General features: G+C 39.0%; 2 protein-coding genes across 2 annotated transcripts in view; both read left to right on the top strand.

The window, feature by feature from the left end:
- The window catches only part of EMC2 (ER membrane protein complex subunit 2), a 617,592-nt gene extending 605,605 nt beyond the window's left edge, over positions 1-11,987 (top strand). Inside the window, exon 24 of the transcript XR_013824672.1 lies at positions 11,963-11,987. The gene's annotated coding sequence lies outside the window, so the exon portion shown is untranslated. The remainder of the gene's footprint in view (positions 1-11,962) is intronic.
- The window catches only part of TRHR (thyrotropin releasing hormone receptor), a 41,612-nt gene extending 29,034 nt beyond the window's left edge, over positions 1-12,578 (top strand). Inside the window, exon 2 of the mRNA XM_079902192.1 lies at positions 11,963-12,578. Coding sequence (XP_079758318.1) covers positions 11,963-12,370 — 408 coding nt within the window. The 3' untranslated portion in view covers positions 12,371-12,578. The remainder of the gene's footprint in view (positions 1-11,962) is intronic.
- The last annotated feature ends 203 nt before the right edge of the window (positions 12,579-12,781 follow it).

The following is a 12,781-nucleotide window of genomic DNA, read 5'->3' as shown; positions in this document are numbered from 1 at the left end:
TTACTTCACTTAGTATGATAATCTCTAGGTCCATCCATGTTCCTGCAAATGGCATTATTTCATCCTTTTTTATGGCTGATTAGTATTCCATTGTGTATATATAGCACATCTTCTTTATCCAATCATCTGTCATTGGACATTTAGGTTGCTTCCATGTCTTGGCTATTGTAAATAGCGCTGCTACGATCAGTGGGGTGCATGTATCTTTTGGAATTAGAGTTTTCGTCTTTTCTGGGATTGCTGGATCATATGGTAACTCTATTTTTATTTTTTTGAGGAACGTCCGTACTGTTTTCCATAATGGCTTCACCAATTTACAATCCTACCAACAGTGTAGGAAGGTTCCCTTAAAAATTAGTTTTTCATTCTCCCTGCTCCCCTGCACATACAGCCTTCATCAATTCCAACCTTTAAGCAGCACATTTTATGGGGGTTTTTTTTCTTTTTGGTTTTGCAAACTTCAGGAAAAAAGTATTTCTTCCCCAAATTCAAGGTATTATAGTAAGGAGGATAAGGAGACTTTGGAGTCAAATATACATGTTTATACGTGTTTTTAAACTGTGACTTTATTCCTTAACGTATGACATTTCTCAGCATCAGTCGTACCCTTTGTAAAATGCAGATAAAGTAGGGCTATCATGAAGAAAATGCCAAGCACATTGTCTGGTACATAGTAAGTATTTCATAAATCTTAATTCTCTTTCTCTCCTTCATCTACCAATTCCCACTGCTAGATTGGAATACCTTTCATTTTCATCCAGTTTTCTTCATTCTAGATTGAAACATGTTAAGAAATACTGCACAGTCCCCATCTAACACAGATTCTCAGAGATTCTCAGAAAGTGAGGCTTACGGCTGGCCACTCAGGGTCTCTCTTACCCTGAGAGCTGTTGGTGTAATTTTACCCTGAACCCTAGCTCTACTAACGGGGACAGCTCAACATTCCATCACTTTTTCTAACGCTTCATGTGTCTGTGCCTCTGCCTGTCTTTGCTCTTGAAAGAAAGTACAAGCTTTGAGGGTTCCTCCCACATCAGAGTTGGGTGCAGAGCTCTGCCCATGTCCCACAAGAAGTGACTCACACTTGGTATTTTCGGTGACGCTCAGCGATTATTCTGGAGACCTGGACGTGTCACAACAGAAGGGTCACATCGTCTTCTGCACAGAAGTATGCCACCCTGTTACTCCAGCTCTCATCTGTGCTCTTGTGTCTTACCAACAGCAGTGGCCACTTGTGGCTCTACTGGCACACGAAGCCCCCCTGAGACACAGAGTCCAGGTTTCTGTCCCCACATCGTCTCACTCAAGAAACAGCTCTGCTGGACAAGTCCACCTTCCTCAACACCCCTAGAATTGTGAAAAAAATTTTTTTCAATTTCACTGGATATACCACACTTACAAATTTATACTTGAAAAATCTTGTATCACCATTTTTTTCACTTAATCACTACTTCTCCTTCCTCAGCATCACCAAATACAACCACAGTTTCTCTACTGTGAACCTCTGCTAACATTTTTATGGACTTTTTTAATCAGAGTAGAGCCCAGAAAACACTTCAGAATTCTTGCCAGAATGGCTGTTCTGAATAGAACATTTAGATATAGTACTTGACAGGTGGAGTCAAGAACCCATGCATTAGCATCCCTGTGTGGCTTCTTGTGAAGAAATCTATAAGTAATCCACAACACAGGATATGACAGTCCACAATCTCTCCACCGTGAGTCACCACTCAGCCTTTATTCACTTTTATTATACTTTAACTGACTTTGAGTTGATTCCAAGGCCTTTTCTGGCCCCATCATTAATTTTTAAATCCCGTCAATGATCTCACACCAGGATATGAAGCACCCCACATTGATTATAACTGTCTTTTTTAAACTGCCTGTGCAGATACTAAGTCAGAACAAAGCAGAACAAGCTGAAAGTGGAAAATTCCAGAGCACCCCAATCAGTGTAGAAGCTTGGCTAAATTCAGATTTATATAATTGTCTAGTCAAGTTTTTCCTTCAGTTGGCTCAACTGATGTAACAAAATGCAAGAGGACATCGATCACATTGATCATAGGCCATCTGAGAGCAAAACATTCCCGGTAACAGAACACTTTGCTAATATGCAGCAATGCAGGAGAACGTGGATAGTCTCCAACCACAGAATGTATTGTCACCCTTCAAAAAGTGGCATTAGAAGATTAAAGGCTAACTTTTATATCCATTAACCAACAAACTGTGTCCAGAAGGATGTACACTTCTGAAAATGGGGACATTCCAGTCAGAAGTGCAAGAACTAGAGCACTTCGCTAATTTAAAGAGCCCTGCACCCACACAGACCTCCACAATTACATTTTAACATTTGCAAAAAATAAGTATTTACTCAATAATAATTCAGCTGTTAATTGAACACTTATTATATCACAGACATGCATACAAAGGCCTTCTCCCAACCTGTTATGCAATCCTACAAAAGTTAGTTGTTCATTTACTTTGTTCATGAAGCCAAAAACAGAGCTTTAGCATTCTAGAATGTGGGATCCAATATTGATAAAGAGCCTCTTTACAAACTGAAGTTAGCCTAAGATGCTCTTGATGGTCACTCATAAAAGTGGTAAGAGTCCGCCTGCCGATGCAGAGGACACAGGTTCGTGCCCCAGTCCGGGAGGATCCCACATGCCGCGGAGCGGCTGGGCCCGTGAGCTGTGGCCACTGGGCCTGCGCAAAAAAAAGTGGTAAATATTCTTTGAGTACATTTACTGACGTGGTTGTCACTTCCTGTAATATGGCTTTGCCTTTTTAGTTCTAAGAAAGCTTTTTCAGATTGCCCTGAAATTTAGATATTCTGCCCCTAAATGACAGCCAAAGGTTTGCATGGGCCTTGGTACATTTTATTAAGTAATTCTTGTCTGGCTAGTCTTTTTAAATCTTCTATAAATTCAGTTTTTAAATTGACAGTACCCCTAAAAAAGAATTTAATTATTTGCTTTCTTCTCAAAGTGATACCTCTATATCTTTCTATAGCTCCATGTCTTCAACAATATTTCAGTTATAATGAACTTTATTTTTTTTTTATTTTATTTTTGGCTGCATTGGGTCTTCATTGCTGCACGCGGGCTTTCTCTAATTGCAGCGAGCAGGGGCTACTCTTCGTTGCAGTGTGTGGGCTTCTCATTGTGGTGGCTTCTCTTGTTGCAGAGCACGGGCTCTAGGCACGCGGGCTTCAGTAGTTGTGGCATGTGGGCTCAGTAATTGTGGCTCGTGGGCTCTAAGCACAGGCTCAGTAGTTGTGGCGCTCGGGCTTAGTTGCTCTGCGGCATGTGGGATCTTCCCGGACCAGGGCTCGAACCCGTGTCCGCTGCATTGGCAGGCGGATTCTTGACCACTGTGCCACCAGGGAAGCCCTATAATGAACTTTAAAAAAGAAACAATAGTTGGTCTGGAAACCAGGGTCCTGGGTCTAGAGATGCACTGTGTTCTTAGATAGCCACAGGAAATTAATATAAACTCTAGTAATGTCTTCAACACTTCAAGAAACTGCATCACCTCTCTGAATGCAGCAATTAAGATGATTACCAACAATCACTGTGATTGGGAACTGAATCTCTTCCTATAGTTCATCAGCATCTTGAGGGATACATATGTTCCCGGTGTTATTTCCCTTTGCCTGGCCTTATAATCCCCAAATAACAAAATCCCATTATGTGAAAAAGATCACAAACATGTCTGAATATTGTGTTACTATTAATAACATATAAGTTCGATTTTCTCAGAATGTTCAAACTGGAGAGACTTTTGAGAGGAATCCAGATTGTGTATTTACTGGCTCGGAATATGAGATTCAGACAAAAGTCATGTGACCTGCCCAATCTCCTCAGAACTCAGAGGTAGATTGTGAAACCAAGATGCTGGACACCAGTTCCAGCTCCTTCTATGCCCACTGCACTTTGTCCCTCACTAACACACAGAAGGACTATGCCACAGCATTTATCTCCCAGGGGAGAATGTCCAGATAATAGCAGGACCCATGACCAGGCACAGGGTTTTTTCTGAATCATACATAGAATCAAAACTCAATTTTTTTTTCTGAATCAGTACAAGAATTCCAACTAAATTTCCCAGAGTACTGAGGTATCAACCATTCTCCATGACCTCCTAGGCAGACTAATAAACCAATCTCTGATAATTAATCAAAATGTCCTCAGGTTCTATGTAAGCAGATCCTCGTTAATGGCATACTATTAACTGAGCTGTAACCCAAAAAAGAAGTTTCCATTTTATTTTTTATTCCATTTTATTACTTTCACATTTTAAATTTTGTTTTTTCCCTAGGAAATTGGTATGAAGGATTCCTATTTGCCTTGATACGACAATTTTCTTCTCCCTAATCAGTACTTTCTAAATGTAACACTCCAATTTGGGGCAAAAAATCATATGTGATTCCAGGGCTACCAATGATTCCTGCCGATAATGTTATCCTTTCCAAATACTTCAAAAACATTTTTTTTATTGGAGTATAGTTGATTCACAATGTTGTGTTAGTTTCTGCTGTACAGCAAAGTGAACCAATTATACATGTACATATATCCACTCTTTTTTACATTCTTTTCCCATATAGGTCATTACCGAGTACTGAGTTCACTGTGCTATACAGTAGGTCCTTATTAATTATCTATTTTATATATAGTAGTGTGTATATGTCAATCCCAAGCTCCCAATTTATCCCTCCCCCCACATCCCCCCAGTAACCATGTTTGTTTGTTTTTTACATCTATGACTCTATTTCTGTTTTATAAATAATTTCATTTGTACCATTTTTTTTAGATTCCACATATAAGTGATATCATATATTTGTCTTTCTGTGTCTGACTTACTTCACTCAGTATGACAATATCTAGGTCCATCCATGTGGCTGCAAATGGCATTATTTCATTCTTTCTCATGACTGAGTAATATTCCATTGCATATATGTTACAGCAAATTTGAAGGCTTCAGCTTCCCATATATGTTGATTTTTATAATTATCTAGAAAGAAAACTAGACTTAGAGTTGACAGACCTTAGTTTAATAACTAGCTTTGCTATTTATATATGAGCTGTATGACCTTATTTCTCTGCTTCTCTGAGCTGTTTCCATTAATCAATGAGATGGGAATAATAACACCTGTCCTACAGGTCTCACTGGGACATGAACAGAAAATGGTTTAAGGACAATGAAAGTACTTTGTTAATTCCAAGGAATTAAACAATTAACTGCTATCAGGACTCCATTCAGGATTCAGGGTATTGACAAGAAAGTGGCATTTTCTCCCAGATTATCTCGATTGCTTAGATCAAGTGTGGCTAAGAACAAAAAAAGAAAAGAAAAGAAAAGCAGATATTGAAAAAGTAATTTTGTGTCTACACTTGAGAAGAGGGCAACCACACCACTTGGGCACTCGACTCTGTTCCCTATTCAAGAACATAGTTCTTCCAATTGTCTTCTTTCTCTTTCTCCTGGTTCATAGGATTTCCCCTGTCTATGGGGATTGTTCCCTAAGCAAACAAACATGCTGTGATGTCTCTCATCTTTAGAAAAATAGACTCTTCATCCCCCTCTGGCAGCCCTTCTGCTTTTCTACTGCTTTCCCCAGAAAAACTCAAAAGATATGTTTATAGTCACTATCCACTTTTCCCATCTTCTCTTGAACCCACTCTAAACAGGCTTGCCTGATAAATTAAAGTTTTTATTTGTATAAATAAATAATGCTTTTCTCCAAAACTACTCATTTCCTCTTATTCATGCTATTCTGTCTTGTAGTTGTTCTCCAAGTTACAAGAGTAGCCTAAGAGGGTTATCCCAACTATTTTAGTTTTGTCTTTTACTCTTTATCTTTCTTGAGTCTTGATCTGTAAAATCAGTTAGTACTTTTTACTAGGCATAATTGTAATAATTATCAGAATTATTTCAGAGTTACATCAAATATTAAATGTTTAATATTCTTGAATACTTTGTAACTTAAAAAGCAATATGCAACCTGGCAATTCCACTCTTACTTATAGACCCAAGAAAAATAAAAACATACATGCACACAAAAACTTGTACACCAATGTTCATAACAGTATTAATCATTATAGGCAAAAAGTGGAAACCACCCAAATGAGTGGATAAATAAAATGTGGTATATACATAGGATGGAATGTTACTCTGCAATTAAAAGAAATGAAGTACTGATATAAGCCGTGACATGGGTGAATGTTAAAAACATTACACTAAGTGAAAGACACTAGTCATACACAAAAGACTGCATGATCCCAATTATATGAGATATTCAGATAGGCAAATCTATGGAAACATAAAGTACATTAGTGGTTGCCTAGGGCTGGGGAAGGTGAACAGTGACTGCTCATGGGTATAGGGTTTCTATTCAGGATGATGAAAATGTCCTAAAATTAGATTGTGGTAATGGTTGCACAGCTCTGTGGATATACTAAAAACACCTGAATTGAACACTTTAAGTGGGTGAACTTAATTATATGTAAATTATATCTCAATAAAGCAATGTACAAGGTTAACATCATTAGTCATAAGTCAAGTTGATATCCTGCGCCCCTGATATGTTGTGTTGAAAACGGCAGTTCACCTCTGTGGCCTTCCTCCAAAAAGTCCATAACTTCATTGTAACCATGAGGAAAACATCATCCAAACTCAAGTTGAAAGACATTCTATAAAATGCCTAACCAGTTCTCCTCAAAACTATCAAGACCATCAAACATAAGGAAAGTTAGAGAAACTGTCACAGCCCAGAGGAACCTGAGATGATGTAATGACTAAATATAATGTGGTATCCTGGATAGGATCCTGGAACAGAAAAAGGGCACTAGAGAAAAACTAATGAAATCTGAATAAAGTATGGAGTTAACTAATTCTGTGTAAGAATAGTCATTAATTGTGACAAAGAAATGCACCATGCTAGCGTAAGGTCTTAGTGATAGGGAGACTTTGGTGTAGGGTATTTGGAAACTCTCTGTATTAACTTTGCAACTTTTCTATAAATCTAACACTATCTTTTTAAAGGTTATATACAAACGTTAGCTAATAGCTTTAGAACTTGTAGTAAAAGTCGTAGTACTAGTACTAGAGATAGTAGTTAGTAAAACGAGGTTCCTCAGCAGCCTAGAATAGAGAAACTAGTTCGCCTCTGGTTTTTTACCGACAGCACACGTATGCAAAACTGAGCTTGTGTCCACTTGGGGAAATGTAATCTCAACCTTAACAGTCAGATAGACTTCTACCCAGTTCATGTCTTTTTTAAAGAAAACTTTAAAAGAAGAAAAGAAATCCTTGAATAGGGTCTTTATCTAGAGATTTTATAGATTACAAAATGATGTTTTGAGGACTGAATTAAACTCTCTTGTGAGAACTATATGGCACTTATTCCACATAATTAAATATCATAAAGAGTAAAATATATATAGTAGGGCTTGATTCTAAGCCCTATATATACCCCAGCTGATACTCACGAAAAAGATAACCCTTCACCATGGTGGCCAAGGACGGGGCCTGCCCACCTTAGACCCTCCTGTTCCCACCCTGCTCTTCTCAGCCATCCCTGTAAGCAGTTTCTCCAGCTGAACACTATGTTTTAATCAACTGATTTTTATGACCTCTTTTCCTTGCCCTCAATATACTCTGCAAAAATGGCTGCCTACTTCTTCGTTGACTTTTTAGCTGCATGGAGCTGACCCTTTTAGGACTCAACACTCTACATCCCCTTTGGCAGCTGCATCTCCCCTTCTGTCCTAGCAGAAGGAATGCCAAGCACCCCACAGAAAATGATGGATTTTGTTATGATTTCCACAAGCTTCCTAGAGAAAAGAGATCGCTCCACTTCTTTCCATGGTCTGCAGAACTTGCACACTAAATTACTTCTGGTCTTCATGCTATGCCCCACTATCTCATGCCTCCAGACTGTCACACACACCCAGTCTCTGCAGTAACACTTGTCCTGCCTCTCCTTATCTTCAGACTTCGGCTTAACTACCACTGAGATCAAATCCTCACTCACCAGTCCTCAACCTCAAGTCCAGATCGGGGGCTCTCATAGAACCAAAACTTTCCCGTCCTAGCATTTGTCACATTGTATCAGATTATAAGATACATGAAGCTATTGGCAATGTGTCTCTGGGTCACTGTCGAATCCTCAACAGCCAGGACATTGACTGGTACACAGTAGGAATGCCAATGAATCTCCTAGAGTAAATGAGTAAATTAATTCCTTCCCAATCAAAAATATATGGTTATATACATATATATATGGTAAGATCATTTTCCCCTGAAGATTGTTTCATGCTGTTTCTCAAAGACCTTTAGGTCCTGGGGCAGAGGCGTCTGTAAATAAGCAATCTTTCAACTCATTTTGTATCCTGTGCACTTCCCCAGTAAAAATGTCAATGCCTAAAAACAATGGCCCAACGATATTTTCAAATTTGCATTTTTGTCACTTATTTGGAACCACAACAGAAATAAAACTTCAGCAACCAACAGTGAAATTAATTGGGTATGGAAGACAATCTCTAGGACATTTCCTTTCTAGGTATTTGCTCCTGTATTAAGAACTATTAAAATCCAAGCTATGGCTACACCAAAAACTTGGGAACATTTTAGAAAGTGATTAAGCTCAATCAAAGATATTTGGAATTAACTAAAAATAATTATGAGTGAGATTGAATGTATTCTCTATTATCCCACTGGAGACATATGTTCCTCCGGGACAGTCTTAGAAACATCACTGCATTTATTTTATTTTAACATCTCCTTAACATTTAAAAAATGTATATTTCAAACAAAAAGCTGAAGTATATTAAGGACTCATTTTACTAATTAACCAATTTCTATTTAAAAGGGATTTTTTAATATTAAAAAATTAAGTGTTTGCAAAAATCCTCTAACAATATGTTGGAGTATTAAAAACCCAGAAAAGGAATACTCGAGGAATGGTGTCTCCTCCAGGATGGAGTATGGAGTGAAGAGGGGTCAGCTCCAAGGGAACCAGGTTCATGAAGCCTCCCCTTCTCTGCAGGTGGAGTAAGTTAATCCTTCCTCAGAACCCTGGACTCATATATATCACAAGGCATATATCACAGTCTGCTTATTTTTAATGTATAAAGTCAGTGACTTCACAATGCATTGATATAAGCAACATGAAAAGAGGAGAGAGCCTTACTGTTCGAATCCCCAACATCTAGAAAAGTCCCTAGGATATGGCAAGTGCTTAATAAATGTTCACTGAATGAAAAAAAAAAAACAGAAAAGGATCATGATTACATATTTTGAAATAATTCTTTCCATGCCTGAATTTATTCAACATTAATTGAGGGCTATCTTATGTCACATACTGTATTAAATACCTGAGGAAAGAGAAATGAATAAACTTTACTCATGTCCTGAAGAAGCTCACCATCTATGGGACAGGTGGACAAATATAACTCATTGCAATAAAAAGTTTGGGGAGTGATGCCAATGTATGCATGGGGGCCTGTGGAAGCGCATGGCAGAGACACTAACCTAGAAACAGACTGCTTTTCTTTGAGACAATGAAAGTTGCCCCCTTACATTAATTAAAAAGAGGTAGGTAGATATTATATGTGAATTCAGTGTTTCATCTGAAAATAGTAGGGGAAAATAAACAGATAAAATTCAACCTTTAAGTTCAGAAATTAAGCGGCAATAAGTATGTTGAAATTATACTTAGAATAGATTAAATGTTTTTGGCAACCATGTGGGAGTAACATGGTAGAAATATCATTAATGAAAATGCAAAAGACTTTCACAGGGAGAGCAAAGTATAAAGGAAAGAGCATGGGCTTTGGCTTAAGCAGACTTAGCTCGAATCATGGCTGTCACTTACTAGCCATGTGTCTTTAGACAAATCACATATATCCTCTAAACCTCAATTTCTTCATAGGCAAAAAGGAACCAATACTAGCTTACACACGGAGTTATTAAAAGCATTAAATAAGATTATGTTTACATATCTTTATGATGGGCCATTATAAAGACTCAAATGTGATGCTAGCAATCCAATTGTAAATCAAACCAGGGGCTCAAATATAAGATGCTTAGTCCTTGGCAAGGAGTGAGAGGATGTTGGTAAGTGTGAAGCAGTGACCTGATATCAGAGAACCTGGAGTACGAGGCAGTGGAATCAGGCAGGGATGTGAGTGATGATGGTGACGATGAAGATGATAATTACTATGGCTCCTTCCAAAGCTCAGACTATTTATCACTGAATTAAGCCTTTAGTTTCCTAGGATCAATTAACGTATTTACTCATAATCTTAAAAGTCAGCTTTGAAAAAGCAGGCTTCCATTAACCTCTTGTCTGAATAGGTCCTCTTTATCTCTGAAAGAAGTCAAGAATCTCTGAAATGTTTTACTTGGTATTATATGAACCAATGTGAAAATCATATCTTCCCACTGGACAACTTCCCTACCCCAGTAAGCCAAATATAAAATGTAATTATCCTACATGCGGTGAGTCAGAAGGACAATGAACCGTGGTCACTCAGGGAACGGTGAGTGAGGTAGAGCTGGAGGGCGTGGGGCGCCTCCTTAGAGGGTAGGAAGGACTTCAAGAAAGTGATCAAATGGCCCTGGAAGAAGAGCAAACACAGTAGCTTGAGAGTAGGTGGATAGACAGCTCATAGGTGCCATTGCAAAGAAGTTGTAGGAGTTGTTCAAAAAAAGATAGTAGTGGTTCAAAAAACGATAAAGGCTCTGTGTGTCCCTAAGTGAGAAGTCTTACAGCAAATGATATGAGCCACGGAAGAAGGCAGTTACTATAGAATAACAGCAAGAGGGGACCATTACCCCCACGATGTGGGATTCATGGGGAGTTCCTGGGGTGGACAAGATATGGTTAAGGGTAGGACAGAGCCCCAGTATCAGAAGGAGTGCTAGGAGGGGAACGGAAGGTATTCTAACACAGGAGAGCAAGATGGATTCTATTATCAGGATTAAGTACAAGGAGCTGAATTTATAGTAGATACTAATGACAGAGTGAGTATCTAGCTGTGGAATCCTTATTTCTACGCTAAAGAACTTTTAAAAGCCCTGTGTAAAAACAGGATCTCTCTCAATGCCAGAACAAGATAGAGGCTGGGGGAGAGGGCTTTAGGAAAACAGCTGAGAGGTTGGGAAGGATGAAAGAGGAAGTATCAGTTCCTTCTATTTGCAGTAGTTTTCAAGTTCAGAACATCTAGAAAGTCTGGACTGAGGAAGCTGAAATTTGTCAAACTCTGTAAGAGACTATAGATACTAAAAACTTATTTTAAAATATGTAAAGTGTTGCTGTCGAAGGAAAGGTGAGTAAAGATGGAATTAGACCCTAGGTGTCCTAGTGTTCACCGCAGACACTTTTGGTGCCCTGGGTCACATCCTCTGAGACAGACTGTGGTTTCAGCCATGATTTCATGGCTATTGTGGATGGTTCCTGCTTGCTGAGAACACTGCACTACAGGTATCCAATGTCCCCTGACTGTCTCTCCTCTTCTCTGCCTCAAGGTTCTGTCTAAAGCCCCTAGGAGTTTCCAGGTAGGTGAAACTTGGAAGTACCATGCATTTAAAGCCCCTAAGGCACCTCTCAACAAAGGGGAGATGGCAGCCAGTAGATAAATGCCTCAGCTTCCCTGTCTCTGGACAGATGATCCCGAAACACATTACTTGATCCACAGTTGCCCGCAGTGGGAGTTGTCTCAAAAACACACCGTATTTTGGCTTTTCCTCCTCTCTCACACTCTCTTCTATGCCTTTAATCCTGCTTCCTGGGTTCATCTCCCAAATACTGTAAACTGCCTACACTTAAGTCCTTGTCTCAGACTACATCTTGGGAACTAAATGCTGGAGGAGGGCAGAGGCGGAGTCGTTTTATTTTCATGTTTCGGTTCTGTTTTGTTTTAATTTGTGTTTGCTTTGCATTTCTGTTTCTCCACAGGTCACCAAGATGCTGGCAGTGGTTGTCATTCTGTTTGCCCTTTTATGGATGCCCTACAGAACTCTTGTGGTTGTCAACTCATTTCTCTCCAGCCCTTTCCAAGAAAATTGGTTCTTGCTCTTTTGCAGAATTTGCATTTATCTCAACAGTGCCATCAACCCAGTGATTTACAATCTCATGTCCCAGAAATTCCGTGCAGCCTTCAGAAAGCTCTGCAACTGTAAGCAGAAGCCGGTGGAGAAGCCAGCTAACTACAGTGTGGCCCTCAATTACAGCGTCATCAAGGAGTCAGATCATTTCAGCACAGAGCTTGATGACATCACTGTCACTGACACTTACTTGTCTGCCACGAAAGTGTCTTTTGATGACACCTGCTTGGCTTCTGAAATAACCATTAGCCAAAGTTGATTCATGAAGTAGAAGGAAATGGATGATAAAGAAAATGAGAATCTGTGCAGTTATCAACCCAAGAGAGGAAACAGCCAATACTGGTATGAGACGACAGAGCAGATAAAGTCCTCACCAGTGCTCTAACCTGCTGCCCCAAGACACTTTAACCCGTTAGAATGATTCACAGCTTCCTTCTCGTATCAGGAAAATGTATATCATAGAAAAACTGAGCAGATCTGTGGAAGACCCAAATGGTGGAAATTTTCCATTTAATTTGACACTTTATTTTCTGGGGCTGTGAAGTTTAGATAAAATCTAGACATCAGTTTACCTTATTCAAAATAACTTTATCAAATGTATTTTCTCACCCCTCCCAAATTATTTATACATGTGGTAATTTGGCAACATGAAAATTTTTAATGTTTTCAT

Source organism: Stenella coeruleoalba, assembly GCF_951394435.1.
Source record: "Stenella coeruleoalba genome assembly, chromosome: 17".
Lineage (NCBI taxonomy): Eukaryota > Metazoa > Chordata > Mammalia > Artiodactyla > Delphinidae > Stenella > Stenella coeruleoalba.
The sequence above is the reverse complement of the archived record's forward strand: the minus strand, read 5'-3'. Positions and strand labels throughout refer to the sequence as shown.